Source organism: Hoplias malabaricus, chromosome 6 (genome assembly GCF_029633855.1).
Source record: "Hoplias malabaricus isolate fHopMal1 chromosome 6, fHopMal1.hap1, whole genome shotgun sequence".
Taxonomy (NCBI): domain Eukaryota; kingdom Metazoa; phylum Chordata; class Actinopteri; order Characiformes; family Erythrinidae; genus Hoplias; species Hoplias malabaricus.
In genome coordinates, this window is record NC_089805.1 from 24,704,798 (window position 1) to 24,721,971 (window position 17,174).

The 17,174-nt window shown below is 37.6% G+C and overlaps 1 protein-coding gene across 1 annotated transcript; it reads left to right on the top strand.

The window, feature by feature from the left end:
* The first annotated feature begins 1,665 nt into the window (after positions 1–1,665).
* Positions 1,666–16,604, top strand: LOC136699731 (heat shock factor protein 1-like). Its single transcript, XM_066674672.1, has 13 exons — positions 1,666–2,151; positions 2,625–2,733; positions 3,791–3,918; positions 5,251–5,375; positions 9,156–9,231; positions 10,974–11,035; positions 11,814–11,910; positions 12,126–12,268; positions 13,152–13,248; positions 13,505–13,632; positions 14,282–14,515; positions 15,730–15,823; positions 16,322–16,604. The coding sequence occupies exons 1-13, from the start codon at positions 2,029–2,031 to the stop codon at positions 16,370–16,372; spliced, it is 1,467 nt and encodes a 488-aa protein (XP_066530769.1). The 5' UTR covers positions 1,666–2,028; the 3' UTR covers positions 16,373–16,604.
* Positions 16,605–17,174: the final 570 nt, after the last annotated feature.

Genomic DNA, 17,174 nt, shown 5'->3' on the forward strand with positions numbered 1-17,174 from the left:
ACAGGCTGGTTAAGAAAGCTGGCTCTGTAGTGGGGGCTGAACTGGAGTGCATCACTTCCATATCAGACAAGGGGACCCTGAAAAACTGATTAGCATCTTGGACAATGAGTGCCATCCACTCCACGGTATCATAACTAAGCAGAAGAGCTTGATCAGTTGAAGACTTCATTCACTGCCAGGCTCAACTGACAGACTGAGGAAGTCATTTATCCCCAGGGTTATTGAACTGTTCAATGCTTCACTCAAGGGGAGAGGAGACATGGACTTCTCTGCATAGTCTGTCTGCCCATCCACCTCCCCCATATTTGTACATATGTACCTAACTTGATAATAGTCAACCAACCACTGGACAAGTCAACCAACTCATCTACCTCATGTGTACTTTAACCTGACAGCTACAATAGTAGTTTTATACTTAATACACGAACATTGCACGGAACTGCCTTGCCTTGCACTATTTATTTTACTATATTTATTTCTAATTCCAAACCTCAGTCTATACTGATATTGCACATTCCATAACCTTTGCACTATCCACACTTCTTCAACTTTTAAACTATATACTGCACTCAAGAGATCATCCTCAGCTGCTCACTGTATCACAGATTCTTGCCAGGCTATGCTTTGATCATTCTTAAACACACTATGTTAATGTTTTTGGGATTTGATTTTTTGATATTTTTATATATGACTCAGCCTATATAGTATATTTAAGTACTCTATATTGATTTTGATATTTGTTTATGTTGTAAAGTATTTTTAGCATTTAGTATTCTAATATTATGTTCTATCTTCTACTGTCTCTTATGTACAGTAATATTTTTTTTTATATTGCTGTTAGTGCTTGTTGTATGTGATGTCTGTTAGCTACTGAGACCTTGAATTTCCCCTTGGGATCTATCTATCTATCTATCTATCTATCTATCTATCTATCTATCTATCTGTTCTAATTGTTGTGTTCATAGGGATGCTTTTTGGATCGTGTTTGTCTGGATCTTCACTTCAGACCTGTTCACCAAGGGAGACCCTAGGTCCTGAGACCACACAAGCCCTTCCGCCACAACAAGGCCCTAATCCAGGAACGGAATGTAGTTTCAGATATTTTAAATTATATTTAAGATTTCTTAAATTTCCCTTATATTAAAAATATCTTTAATCGGAATGATGTCTAGTCAGAACAAAAGGCAAGATAGTTCCAATTTACTTTTTGACTAGTCATAATTTAATTGTAGATATCTGAAATTAAAGTTTAATATAGTCAATTATTAATTTTAGATATCTTGAACTGGAGCTTCCATTGAACTCAATTGTAAATTTGATGTAATTTACACTAGTAAATTACAAATATTCAAAATGTAATTAAAGATATCTCAAATTGTAATTTCGCCAAGTCAAAATATAATTAAAGATATCTTACAATAGTGTCTAGTCATAAATGAATAGCAGATATCTGTAATGTAAATCCAGCTGCACGATTTAATGTTAAAATGGAAAAAAAAAAACAAAAAAAACAAATTGAGTAAACAAAACAGAACAGCGTTTCCCTGCAATCCTCCTCTTTCCTTTGGTCTCTCCGCCGCTGAGCTTCAACAATGGTGTACGCACGCGCAGTCCAGATCCTCGGCCTAGAGACCGCGTCAGGTGTTCGTGACAATCCCGCGAATACCGAGTGTGTGACTTCACAGACAAAAATCACACGTAACTGACAGAGACCTAGTCGTTCTGCAATGACGTCACGCATCACGGTCTCTGGGGACCGTTTGCGGCGGTACAGGTTTCTGTGCAGTTTGTTAGATGTGTGTAGTTCGTGGTGAACATTTTCATTGACTACGACTACTAAAAGTTTCTCTCTCTGAGAAGATCAGAGATCAGTGAGCTAAATTATTCAGCTGAGCTCCACTCCACTTTCAGCCGAATCAGAGGGAAAACAAATTATTGGTAGATATTGAGCTAAAGTTTTCAGCTGAGATCCACTTGACTTTCAGCCGAATCAGAGGGAAAACAAGGACACTATTTGTAGTTTCGGACATGGAGTTCCACACGGTGGGCTCCGGGGGTCTGTTGGTGAGCAGCAGTAACGTCCCCGCATTTCTCACGAAGTTATGGACCCTGGTGGATGATCCGGAGACCGACCTCATCTGCTGGAGCCCGGTAAGCCCACCACTATCTCCACTAAAGTTATAGCTTAGCGCGTTAGCTCGCTACTGACGAGCCAATAACAGATTTTACCGTGGCTACAGAATTGCTTAAAAGATGAATATAATTGACAATCAGTCAATTTTAAAAACACAGAGACTTCCTATTTATAAAGTTTAGTAGGACTACCACAGAGCAGGCATTATTTGGATGGTGGATCGATTTAAACTGTGAAGTACCTTGTGGTAATGTATGGCAAATCAGTTTAGCATTAATCTGTTTCTTTTATGACTAAATTTATTTATTTATTTATTTATTTGCCTACTAGGACTCTCTTTAGTGTAATTAATTTTTACAGCACTCTGCTCAAATTAAGAAAAAGGCGAAGGAGGTGAGTGGTTGTAGCAATATATTTCAGGAGCTTTAGCTTGTGCCCCATTAGTTAAATATTCTTAAAATAATTATTAAATTTCTCTTTTGTGTTAAAGCCTGGCAATAGCTTCCATGTGTTTGACCAAGGCAGATTCTCCAAGGAGGTGCTCCCAAAGTACTTCAAGCACAAAAACATGACCAGCTTTACTCGTCAACTCAATATGTGTAAGCATTCTGAAACCTTATTTGCAGTGCTCACATAATGCAGCAGGATTCTCCAATAAAATGTCTGCTTAACCTTTGGCCTATCACAAACCACCCAGTTGGTGTCTGCAAATTTTCATGTGTGAAATTTTATTAATTTCAGTGAGATTCCCTGCGACAAGCCAGTTTTGCACACATGGCTTCTGAGCCCATAAATTTCTCCTGCAAAGTTTTGTGTCAGGTTCAATATGGGTGAACTTTAACACACAAATTTGTGTCTCCTATCAATACCACCGCTGGTCTGTCTTTTCACATGTGAAACTGCTGAGCCAAAATAGAGGACTGTTTAAGTACAAGAGAGGAATTGTGTGCGCATTAATCATAATTAATCAAAAATCGGCCAAACCTGCTAAGGAACCTTAGCAGACAGATTGTGTTGTTTCAGACACAGCTTTTGATTGGGTTTTGACAGTTTGTGGGTGGGGTCAATACGGTTTCTCTCAGTGAATGCTATTGGCTGATGTCTCCTTGTTCTGTGACTGCCCACCTCATACAGTGCTCGCCCACTAGGAGAAGCCTTCACGGTTCACAGACTAGTATTTCCCGCAGGACATATAATCCACTGATCTGTGAGCATGCAATTCCCCTCTTTGTGCTTGCAAGTTTCACATTTGTGGAATTGTGTGCGCAATAAGAGATACTTTTCATTCATTTATTCATTATCTGTAACCGCTTATCCAGTTCAGGGTTGCTGTGGGTCCAGAGCCTACCTGGAATCATTGGGCGCAAGGCGAGAATGAGGGATATTACCAAAAACAAAATGTTAAAACTTGCAGGTTTATATTTTCCACCTAGAGTTTTTGCACCCTCTACATTTGACTTTAATGTGACGCTTAATAAACCAATATAGAAGATATTTACACACATCAGCTTTTTATAGATTCTGTGTAAGTATTACCCTATCATAATACAGTAGTACACATATGTTACAGATCTTTTATATGATAAGTTTTCTGTTTGTTGTGCATGAGTAATTAATTTAAAAAGTAATTTTCATGTTTTTCCTGTTTTCTGACAGATGGTTTTCACAAAGTTGTCCACATTGAGCAGGGTACATTAACAAAACCTGAGAAAGATGACACAGAATACCATCATCCTTACTTTGTCAGAGGACAGAAGCTCTTGCTGAAGAACATTAAGCGGAAGGTGACTGCTGTAATTCCTGGTGTATAATTTCTTTTTACTCTTGCTCTATCTTGTACAGAAAAATACACAATTTTGTATATTTTGTAATCTTCAAAAAGTATGTGCTTATGAAGATTGAAAGAGCAATGTTCAAATATGATGTCATTCTAAATTAGGAATGAATACGTTTGAACAATGGGACTTTGTTATAAATGTAGTCAAAAAATAAAGATATTAATATAGTTTTACAGAATGTACACAGAATTAATCAACTGAAGTGTAATTTACTGCATTGAAGTTGGTGAGGTCAGCTTAAACACAGACAGGCAATCCAGTACTGAGTGCAGTGTGTATAACAGGCTTTCTTGGGTACTGAGTGCAATATTCCTGATTCATTCATTTATTCATTGTCTGTAACCGCTTATCCAATTCAGGGTCGCAGTGGGTCCGGAGCGTACCCAGAATCACTGGGCACAAGGCAGGAACACACCCTGGGGGGGCCGCCAGTCCTTCACAGACACACACACACACATTCACTCTTACACTCACACATACGGACACTTTTGAGAAACCCACACAGATACGGGGAGAACACACTAAACATCCTCACAGACAGTCACCCGGAGCGGGGCTCGAATCCAGAACCCCAAGACCCTGGCACTGTGTGACAGCGACACATGCTGCCGTAATAACGATTTTAAAGTTATATTTAAAAGGGTTCGGTCGTTCTTTTTAGAAAAGTATATATATAATTGGCTAATGCGCCTTTAAGGACTCACAAAGCATTTTAGATTTTTTACGTTGTTTCTGAAAATGTGTCTATGAAAATTTAATGAAAATAACAATATAAATTATGTAAAATGTTAAAATGCATGTTTAAAATGATTTTTCCTTTGTGAAATATTCTCCGCAATAATAAGTACATACATACATTTTTGTTTGCTGTATCAATTGTTGTATCAGTTTTTGTTTGTTGTATTCATTCAAACTAACTCCAAAATTGTTTTATATATCTTCATTCTGTTACATTATCAAGCCTTGGTCTAGTCCACTGTCTTTGGCTCTGTCCCACATTCAGTTAATCTCAAAGGCTTTGGGTGTTTGCCTGCCAGTGTTATGTGGATTAGGGTCCTAGAAGCTGCAAATCTGATGTTGCTTGACCCCTCAGTTGCAGGCCTTTTCCACTTGCTGCCTCTGGCCAACTGACCAGTTCAGTGTGAAATCGAACCCAAGCCCTTAGTGAATATATATTTCTTTTTAATGCATCCACCCTGGGTTCAGGACAAAGCCACAGCTCTTATACAAACTTTTACACACAACTCTCTCTGACAGTTTCATGGTGTTCATCCTCAGGTGTCAAATGTTAAACATGAAGATCTCAAACCGAGCCCAGAGGATGTGACTAAGATGATCTCAGACATGCAGCAGATGAAGGGAAAGCAAGAGTCTGTAGATTCAGAAATCATCACCCTTAAACAGTAAGTGAAACACAAAGTCATTTAGGTTTCAGTGTGGGTTTTTTTTTAAATAAATCTCAGTCCTTCTGAAAGCTGCAAGGTTTATATAAGCACAGGAAATAGTGTACTGAAAAAGAATAATAAGCTGTATAGCCAGTGAAGAATTGCATCACCACTTCATCCGTAGTGCTTCAGATCTTTAGAATCTTTTTGACTCTTGCCTTAAATTCACCTTTTTAAGAATAGATGACACAGTAGCAAATTTAATTTTCCTACAGGAATAAAAATTGTACTTTTATTAAAGTTCAAGACAAAATAAGTTATCACACTCAAGCTACTCAGACCTTTCAGACTACTAACACTACTACAAAAGAACAGTAGTTATCCAGTGTGATTGTGTTTATTTGTCATGGTACTGTTTCACATGATTTTTTTCTCATTTGATACCCAATTCAGCACTTAATATTAATATCAGCCCAATAGCAATGCCTCTAAATGCAGAATTTTAATTTTTATGTAATTTTCACTATGTATGTACTTACATAGACACAACTTGTAGTGGGTCTGTTAAGGACCTGAGAGATGTGAACTCATTTAAAAGCTTGGTTATTTCACTTCGTGTTCTTATGGAACTATGAGATTACGTGTTTCCTGCATGTGTGTGCATTTCTGCAGTGTATTTTTCATGTAGGCAGAGGCAGTCAGCAGGGAATTGTACTTTTGTTTATGAGGTTGGCATGGTTGCTGTTATTTTCTTTGTTGTTGTCCTAGAAAAGTTGTATTAATTAGAAAAAATCAAGCCTTGTAATCATTAGTCGTTTAAAACTTAAAAGTGGCTGTTGGATTAGTTCTCTTACGTAGCGAATGTAGGCTAAGCACCTCTGCTTTTGGGCGTCTACTGAGGGGTGACAGTACAGTAATGATTTTCCTTTTTAGCTCGACTTAATCACCATCCAAAAACGGGCAAGCTCTCATGCAAGTGAGATGTGCTTCACCAGCTGTAAGCTGGATTGTAGGAGTGCTTGTTAATGCACACATTATTAAGATTTCCCTTCTTCTGACACACAGCTATAGTGCACTGTCATCGTTGCTCTGGCCCTGACAGTGGTTTGGAACAAATGCTTGCAGGACAGGCTGGTTACTGTACCACATTGCTGAGATGATTAGATGCAGATGGGATTTTGCAGATGAGCTCATTCATATCTGTCTGTCAGCAGAGCATGGCGACCTTTACCCTCCCCATTGTCTTATACTTACGAGAATTTGTGTAAAATGTGGTATTGGGTTTTGTAGAGAATGGCTTTTTCTCCCTCTTTGCTTCTCTTTTTATGACTTTTGCATAAATATCTAAATATGGTCCTGCAGTGCAGTTCACGCTAAGCTCAGTTAATCATTTCATGTTAAAAAAAAATTCTGAAAATATCTTGGAGGTTACTAATGAGAGCTGTTGTTTTATGAACCTAAACAAGGACCACTTTCTTAATGCATCATTGTTAAAAGAAATATAGGACATACTAAGAGGGGATAACAATGGGCTTCAGCATGTGTTTCTGCATTTCGTGGTTCAGTAATAATTTCACAGCCGCCAGCTCTCACATACATGTAATCTATGCTGACCACTTGTACTGCTGGCTTAATGAACAACATTAAGAACAAATGAAGATCATACACCCTTTTACTTCCCTGTGCTATGAAGAGCAGCTTAGAGTTACCCATACCAGTAATGCACCTTTTAGAGGCACCCCACAATTGTTCTTTTTTATTATCCTTGAATGTCTTCACACTTATCTGAAAAGATTTATGATCAACAGTGATACAAAAATATTTATTTACTTATTTATTTTTGTTCGTTTATTTATTGATTGATGGACTGATTTATTGCATATTTTCTTGCTATTTAATGCTATTATTACTGGATCTTTAGTGTTTTGAAAATCTGGCCCTGGAAACATGATGAGACTTATTGAAGTTTAAATGATGAATAAAGTTTTTTGGGACATATTTAAATTAATGTTATGTTGATTGAATGTATGAATATTAAACATTGTTTTTATTATTATTATTATTATTATTATAACAGTAATAAAAATAAATTAGCATTTAATCACTACTGTAGGAATGCCTAAAGGGAGCCCAGCAGAATTTGTTTGAAAAGAAACAACATGGGATTAGGGTTCTAGAACAGAAAGCAGGCATACCCTTCATTGACAAAATGAATAATCATAATGGTCCCCCCCTCAATAAAGCCATCTGCTGGATCCTCATAAGGAGTTGGGGCAGGGGGTAGGTTGTAGGGCTCAAGAGAGGATTCAGAGAGTAGGTTCTTCTCTTTCCATGCTTTTTACAGCCCCACACCATTACTTTATAGGACTCCAGTCCTCTGCTCAGCTTTATAAAAGCAGATGGGCGTTTTTACTCTTGTCACCTCAGTGCTCTTTCCTTTCTTGCCTTCTCTGAGCTGTGCATTATCTGATGTGTCAGAGCTCTGGGCAAAACAAAGCTAAATAAACACCTACAGGTTGGATACATTTTAATTGGAAGACTTGTTGAACCACTAATAAAACAAACATAATATCATAAAAAAATAAAAATACAGCTGTAGTGCAGTCTGGATGGAATTCTACTATAACCATGAGTTTAATGCTGCTATGCATCTATTAAAGAAAAATGATTTAAATACACTTCATTGAATTTTACTAATTGTAAAATGCTCAATTTATTTATTCGGACCACAACTGTCTAAATCAGTTTTTTAAATCTGATATGCTGATTTGACTTGCGTGAACTGAGGTTTTTAAGAAATGCCCATGCACAAATTGTGACGTTGAAGCAAAAAAGTTTCTGAAAAAATTCTCTTTTATTGAATTAGAGTATTCTGATGAAGATGACCAGCCATTAAATCACAAAACCTTTTGGCTATATATATATATATATATATATATATATATAATGTTTCTCCATTACAAAGGTAACAGCAATAGTTGGACTAAATATCTGGATATGAGGCTTGTAGAGAAGAGTATGGGCATGCAATGGATGAATCAATGTTATGAATTTCTAGTTATTTTGTATAGCTTTGCTTTCTAGCAATGTGATACTACCCTTGGTATCATAGTAAATATCTGATATTGAGACAGCCTTTGATGCAAGCCATGATGCTACTGTTTATACCTGATGTATTAACATGATGGTGTACCTGTTCCTACTTTTCTTTGACATGAACAGTGTAGAGACATCTGTTGACATTAGAATGTAGCCTGTGCGGAGCTTACCACATCATTATAGATGGACGCTGTATCTGGAGCCTTGTTTTCTGGGGCCATCCTGAAATGAAGTGCAAGATATGTCAGTTTCTATGCATCAGAATTATGTGTTATCCACCTGTGTGCTGTGCACTGCTGGTTTAAACTGTGTGTCAGGGGTCAGGTGTGAACACTTACACAGTGTCAAGGGAGCAGTGTTTAACAATTTAACAGTGTTAAGGGAACACAGTCAAAGTGGTTCAGGCCCCAGTAAAAAGCTGAACAAACAAGAGCTGCTTGGATGTTGTATTAGTCATGAACTTGGCGAAATAACATCCTCAGAAATGTCTCATCTTTTACACTTCTATAAAAATGTGGACTTCTTTTTCGACATTTTTGCAGCAGAGTGCATATTCATGGTTTTGTGTCTGTCAAATAAATAGTTTGACACTTGCCCCAGTGCTTAGTCATTGTTTTTATTATAGTGTCATCCATGTTTGTTGTATTACATCCACCACTTGCCTTTTATTTTTTACATTTTTTTTTTATTTTTTTAAAGAGAGAATGCAGCTCTAAAGAGAGAGGTTGCTACATTGAGACAGACACAAGCCCAGCAACAGGAAGTGATCAATAAGGTAATGTTGTTGACACCCCGAGTGACAGGCAGCCATCCCCAGCACCCACTAAGCAGTTGAAAGTTTGGTTTCTTGCTCAAGGGCACTTCAGACATGGAGGCTGAGGGAGGAGACAGCTCTTTCCTCCTTCACTCTTCATGCTCCAGATTTCTCCTGGATGTGGAGTTCAAACCAGCAACCATCTAGTCCCAGGCTTGCTTCTGTAACAATTAGAGCAGGGCTAGCCATTTGTAGAGGATATGATATTTTGTTTATGCCCTAAATTTGCTATGCATTTAGTGTGAAGTACTTAGAGATTACAGATGTTTAATTCCGCTATTTTGAATCCCAGATCCAATCCACAATTTTCAGTAGAGAGTATTGGCCAATTATAGGTTGATCTAGAAAACATATAATTGAATTATATAGTGTCACATGGTGGGTGTAGGGGTGGTTAAGGAGCAAGGAACAGGAAGGAGATTTTAATGACTACAAGGGAACTAGACAGAGAGGCTAAATACACAAAGACTACTAAATAAACTAAGCAAGACTATACAGAGCACAAAACAATACAAAGACCTTGACACAAATATTAAACTTAAAGCAAGGGGCTAAACAATAAACAGAGAGGCTAAACTATAAACACAAAAGGCTAAACACGAAGGCTAGGGCGTTAAAGACAAGGGCTAGGACACTAAACACAAATGCTAAACACAAAACAAGTACTAGACAGAACAAAAGGGCTAAGCACAGTGGCTAAACACTAAACCAGAACAAAACACAGAGCAGAGGGGCAAAACACTAAGCAAGTGGGCTAATCAACAAACACTGCTAAACACAAACATAACCTAAACACTGAACAGAGGGACTAAACAAAGAAGCTAAATACTGAACAGAGCGCAACATAGAACACAGCCAGAATCAGCCACCAGGACAAAACCCACAGACCAAAAACACATCTACAATGGCCCACAACCTGGCACCACTGACAAGGACTATATCAAGACAACACAAACAAGAAACACCTGGGAACTGATTAAGACATGTGACACCAGAAACACAAGGGAAGTGTATCACATGACCTGGGAACAAGCAGTAAGCAGACACAAGATGGGGGAACAGTCACATGACATGGGGAGCACAAAATAAAGAGTACAAATAGATAGATTCAACGTTGTCATTGATCAACGAAATGCAGTTAGCATCTACCGGAAGTATAAACATTAGCATAGTGCAAAGACAGAGCAAAGTGCAAGAGCAAAGAGAAAAAGATACATTGAGTATAAATACAGGAATATAAATGTACATAAATATATGTAAAGCCAATATGCAATAGGTATAATATATAAAATACATATATAATAGTGTCTAGGTGTTGTAGTATGTGCATCGTGTGAAATGCCATTTATTATTTTTGTACACTTTTTTCTGATGTGTTGATTTGTCTATCAGTTATTGTTAACTGCTAAAACATAATTTCCTTAATTTTTGATAATATATACCAAATAATGACAAGATAATGTTAACATATGCCAAGTAGTCTGAACAATGGTTTTAACATAGGAGTGGTCCAGCATAGTCAGTAAAGCTGAAGTTATGCAATAGTTTAGGTTTTTACACTAGTCAACACTGACAAGTTGAGATCAAAAATCAACACGTTTCTACAATAGATTAACATTCACCTTTAAATATTTAAGATGTTTGTATGAGAATAGTACAAATTGTCATAACTGTCCTAATATATCTTTTTTCTGTCTCCATAGGTTTTACAGTTCCTAGATACACTGGGAGAGTCCAACAGAGTTTGCAGTGGGAAAAGAAAAATGCAAGTCATTCAAATATTTTACACACATGCTGTCTATATTTGCCCTTAGACACATAAGTCTATATACATTATATATCTGTGGCATCACATTATGTCAAAAGTAAAGGGTGCAAAAACAACAGTTGAAAAATATAAACCTGCAAGTTTTAACATTTCAAATGTGAAATAATCTGGCTCTTTTTGAGATGTAATGGAAAACAGGAGGCAACTCAATGTCCAAAATAATTCTCCGAACATAGAAAAGCTGTCTTTGATGCAGAGATGCATCGCCTCTGTACAATGAGAGCAGACAGAATAAAAAGTAAACATAGCCAGCGAACAGGAGTCAAAAGTTGACGTTTGTATTAACACGTAACTTTTGTGCATCTTAAGATGACAGAAAATGCAGTGTTAACAAGTCACTTTTGGAAGTTTAAAATTGGGTGCTGCCACTCCATCAGCTTCTGAGGAGAGAAAATCCAAACACTGGAAAAAGTATGACCACAAAGTAGAGCCCATACGTGACCACAACTTACACTTCACAACCATACGATTAAAACATAGCCCCTACGTCAACAAGGGGTGTGTATATTGATGCCAGCCAATAGTATGGAAGTCTTCTATCATCTACACATCTTAAGACATACAAAAGTGATGTGTTACCACAGATGTCAATGTTGGCGTAAAGACACACAGAGCATTCTATTACTCTCGAACATCTCTTTCAGTTCGTGCCTCATTCGTTTAATAACTCTCTCTATCTCACTCTCTCTATCTTTCTCTCTCTCTCTCTTTCTAGGTCCTTGGTGCTAAACAATAGTAGCACTGAACACTCCATGCCTAAATTCAGGAGAAAAACAATTCAGGAACCCTTGGAACATTCAACCCCAGTCTTTGTATGTGCTCTGAGCTTGAACTGTATTGCTTTTTGTATTCATTCACATTGATAGCCCAATGTATTTCATAAATACAGATTTTACCCTCCATAGTTCCAAAAACACAGAAAAAGCTTTCCATAATTAGACAATAACATTTTAAATAAGATTATCATTTTTAAATGGCCCTTACTATATTTGGCAAATTTGTTTTTCCCTTCTCCATCTTCTTCCAGTCGGCTAGCACGACTTTTGCTGGAACAGGGATCTTTTCCAGCACACCTGTCAGTGCTCCTGTAAAGACTGGCACTATCATCTCTGATGTCACAGATGTGGCTCAGGTTGGCCCCATCAACTTGGAAGACCGGATTGAGGACAGGCAAGTCCATACACCAAAACTATAAAGGCACCCCTGTCTATATACGCTATATGTCTATGGCATCACATCAATGTCAAAAGTAGAGTGCATAAAAACAACAGTTGAAAAATATAAACCTGCAAATTTTAACATTTCGAGTGTGAAATAATCTCGGTCTCAAACTGTCTTTTTTTCATTGTCAAATGGCTTTTACCTGTTCGATTACAAGGTTTTCTTCATGCGTCAAGTATGGGCCACCTACAAGTCTTCTACAGGAAAACATACATAGAGGAAGTGTACCTTAGTCATTTGTGCTTCAGTTTGAAATAGGGTAATGGGAAACAGGAGGCAACTCAATGTCCAAAATAATTCTCCGAACATAGAAAAGCCGTCTTTGATGCAGAGACGCATCGCCTCTGTACAGTGAGAGCAGACAGAATAAAAAGCAAACATAGCCAGCGAACAGGAGTCGAAAGTTGACGTTTGTTTTAACATGTAACTTTTGTGCATCTTAAGATGACAGAAAATGCAGTGTTAACAAGTCACTTTTGGAAGTTTAAAATTGGGTGCTGCCACTCCATCAGCTTCTGAGGAGGGAAAATCCAAACACTGGAAAAAGTATGACCACAAAGTAGAGCCCATACGTGACCACAACGTAGAGCCCATACGATTAAAACATAGCCCCTACGTCAACAAGGGGTGTGTATATTGATGCCAGCCAATAGTATGAAAGTCTTCTATCATCTAAACATCTTAAGACATACAGAAGTGATGTGTTACCACAGATTTCAATGTTGGCGTAAAGACACACAGAGCATTCTATAACCCTCGAACATCTCTTTCAGTTCGCGCCTCATTCATTTAATAACTTTCTCTATCTCACTCTCTCTCTCTCTCTTTCTAGGTCCTCGGTGCTAAACAATAGTAGCACTGAACTCTCCACGCCTGATTTCAGCAAAAAAACAATTCAGGAACCCATGGAACATTCAACCCCAGTCTTTGTATGTACTCTGAGCATGAACTGTATTGCTTTTTTGTATTCATTCACATTGATAGCCCAAGGTATTTCATAAATACATGTGTCATAAATACACATATTTTACCCTCTATTGTTCCAAAAATACAGAAACGGCTTTCAGTAATTAGACAATAATATTTTAAATAAAAGTATCATTTTTAAATGGCCCTTACCATATTTGACAATTACATTATTTTAAAAAACGCAAATTTGTTTTTCCCCTCTCCATTTTCTTCCAGTCGTCTAGCACGGGGATCTTTTCCAGCACTCCTGTCAGTGCTCCTGTAAAGACTGGCCCTATTATCTCTGACGTCACAGATGTGGCTCAGGTTGGCCCCTTCAACTTGGAAGACCGGATTGAGGACAGGCAAGTACATACACCAAAACTATAAATACTTTCTCACAACCACTTACAGCTGTCATCAAGACTTGTTTTTATGTCCCACAAGGTGCTAGACTTAATAAAAAGACAGCTTAGTGTGACCACAGGTGTTTGTTTGTTGCCACTTTATCCATCTAACCTCAAATCTACACGGAACACAGTGTGTTAACCAACACTCTGTCAGTGACCATCCATGAAACTTATGGTCGCGTTATGTTCTGTTTCACATCTGTTGAACAACAAAATGCAAAATGCAGTACCATCCCATTTCACATTTGTGTGCAAAATGAGCTTCCTAACATAAATTATTTGCAATATGACAGGTTCTAACATTTCTTATTTGACTTGTGGAAAAGAGGTAATTTTGTTTTCTGTCCAGCCATTATATTAAGTTTAATAAGTTTGTAATACATTTTTGTTATTCTGTGTAAGTAGGTTTTTAATTTTATTATGACTTTTCTACTTTGTAGCCCAGCTGTGGCTTTGTGCACACCAATCAATCAAAAATGTCTTTTGAGTTCTTATATATTCATTCTTATCTTTTAAATGTTTGTGATTACATGTATTGGAACCTAAATGTGAATTATTGCATTCAGGGTCAAATTTTGGAAATTTTTTTTTACACTAATAACAGGACAAGACCATTGGTGCACATTGAGGAACAGCCGTCAAGTACCACCTACTGCCCTGAGATAGTAGAAATGCGTTCTGTGGACATGGAATTTGAGAAAGAGTCCAGTGTGCCTGCCGACATGTCCCTCTCTCCCACCATGTCCATCAACTCTATCTTAGAGGAACCAGAACCCACACCTGCTTCTTCTTCGCTCCCCATAGACCAAAAATGTTTGAATGTAGCTTGCTTGGACAAGTGAGTATTAACATATATGCCTTGTTCAAATTACAGAATGTACTTCTTCCTTCGGGTGTTCCTGTCAGGGTCGCCAAAGCGGATCATCTGATCCACATAATCGATTTGGCCCAGTTTTATGCCAGATGCCCTTCCTGACACAACCCTCCCTATTTATCTTGGCTTTTGGAACGCAATGCATTCCAGTGGCTAGGTACACACACTCACACCTATGGGCAAATTTCCAATCTCCAGTCCACCCACCAAAGTGTGTTTTTGGACTTTGGGAGGAAACTGGAGCACCCGGAGGAAACCCACTTGGACACGAGGAGAACACACCAAACTCCTCACAGATAGTCACCTGGAGCGGGACTTGAACCCACAACCTCCAGGTCCCTGGAGCTGTGTGACTTCTAAGACATTTTGTCTGCACAGATTGTTTTGCAAAACAAATTGGAATCTGATACATTTTACGACTCTGATTATTCTAATAGAGTATTTGCCTCTGTTTCCTAAAAAACTAATTTTTAAAGAGCTAAAACAGTTTAGCTTAGTTTATAGTGGTTTGGATATTCCTGCTGTGATTCTGTTTTTCTTTGTGTTTCATAATTTTGTGATGCAGTGTGTGTGTACGTGTGTGTGTTTAAAATGAATTTTGCAGTAATGTTGAATCTGATGGGAGTGAAGTGCAGCATTATTGTAATTATTAAAAAAATTATTTGGGCAGCTGACATAAAGCTGACATCTTTGTTGTGCTTCGAAATCACCATATATGTGTTTATACGGGCTCGATTGTGTAAGCCAGGACGAGGAACGGGTTCATCCTGTTCACAGATCTGAATAAGACATGGCTGAGACTCTTTTTTTGCATTATACATACTACACATAAAAGGCATTTTATGAACTTAAACTGCTGATTAAGCAAATTCATTGGTTCCCAATTTGGGAGTGGGGACCCATGTGGGGGACATAGACCTACTGCAAGGGGGCACCGCAAGGCAAATTAAGGGGATATTAAAAAATGTCATTTGTCATCATTTCACTGTAAAGGTAAATTTTCCTTTATAAAGCCTGGAAGCAATGATGTTTGCATGTGTGTCAGAGTCAAGGGGTCAGAAAATTCATATCTTTTGCATTCTTCAGCTCTAGAGGCCTTTTGTCTTTCCCAGAAATCATCAGAGCAAATTCCTTAAACTCCTTAATAAGACTTTTTGTTTTTCTGTCCCATGCCATAGGGTTGAGTTCACCAATCACCTGGAGATGTCTGATAACAGCTTGGAAATCTTTGGTGCCCAGTCCCTTACTTTTGATTCCTTGCTTTTCTATGACGTGAGTGTCCTTTTGCTCTCTCTAAATATAAAAATATTTAATGTATATTTTTCTTGGGCTATGAATTAGAAGCCTTTGAGAGGTCAAATTACTTTGGATATTCAGTAGTTTTATAGTTGATCACATCATAAAATTTGAAAGGAAGCCTGAACTGCAGCTCCACAAAATTATTAAAAAAAAAGTAGTAAGAACTCTTTGGGTGAATAACTACATTCGTTTTTTGATATTTTTTCATTCCACTTATTCCTAACCTCTAATGCCTTTTGTAGCTGTGATTCAGATTTCTCAGAGTATTTGGCTTGTTAAACCTGTGGCCTCTTAATGGTACAGTACCAAATTATCTTCTCTTTATATTTAAGAGACATTTTAGTTTAGTTTAGTATAGTTAGCATAGCAACTTTAAGAGTTAATTGCAACTTTTGTTTTTAAAGTCACTCTTTGTTCTGTAGAATATATTATGATAATGGATAACAGCTTCTTAAACTCATTTAATTACAGATTCAGGAATATCTCTCAGAGCCTGCCAGGGAGATGGAGACCTTTTATTAAACTCCACTATTGAATTGTCCATTAAATTGTAAAGCACAGTGTGTGATTTGATGTGTGATTCAGATGGCATTTCTTACATATTTTAGATTTTTTAGATTTTACAGTGACATTTTATTTGATTTCACTGTCAGGCAATGTGTATAATTATATATTATATATATAACGTATTATTTTCCCCCAAAATAAGGATTTGACGCTAGGGACAAGCACAAGGACACCATGATAGCTTTGACCCAGATGGCATATTAATTAAACGTAAATCAGATAATTAATTGATACTATTTTCAAAATTACAGCTTAATTAAAGAGTATGCAAATAGGAAATCAGGTACAATGATTAATGCAAGGGATTGTTAGTAAACTTTGAGAGGCAATTCATAAAATCTGCTTAATCCTGAGTACAAAAAAGAAGCATGTAATCCAGCGAATCTCAACTAATCTCTGTAGGACCAGGGCCTGGGCTGATCCCAAGACATTCTAGCAACAAGCACAGTTATTGTAGCCTTTGTTGATCTGAGCAGCCTCACCGTTTATGCAGGGCAGACAAATGATTTTCTCGCTGTCACAGTCTGTGACTGGACAGGACATATTTTCGAGGCAGTCCCATGAAGAATTTACACAGCTTTTGGTCTTTTGTTGGTGCTAAGATGTAGGTTAAGTCTGTCTGCCTTTGTCGGTGATAAACTTCTCCAACCCTCTCCTAGAGTGGCATTGTAGAATAGAACAGTTCTACACTGAGTGGAAGAAAAGAAAAGAAACATTAAAACAAACAACAAAGTGTCACAGACTTAGTTTTTATGCC

Excerpts from the sequence above, each read along its gene's own strand:
- LOC136699731 (XM_066674672.1), top strand. The coding sequence starts at position 2,029 with ATGGAGTTCCACACGGTGGGCTCCGGGGGTCTGTTGGTGAGCAGCAGT. Across the intron at positions 2,734-3,790 it reads TACTCGTCAACTCAATATGT|ATGGTTTTCACAAAGTTGTC; the intron begins GTAAGCATTCTG and ends GTTTTCTGACAG. Across the intron at positions 3,919-5,250 it reads TGAAGAACATTAAGCGGAAG|GTGTCAAATGTTAAACATGA; the intron begins GTGACTGCTGTA and ends GTTCATCCTCAG.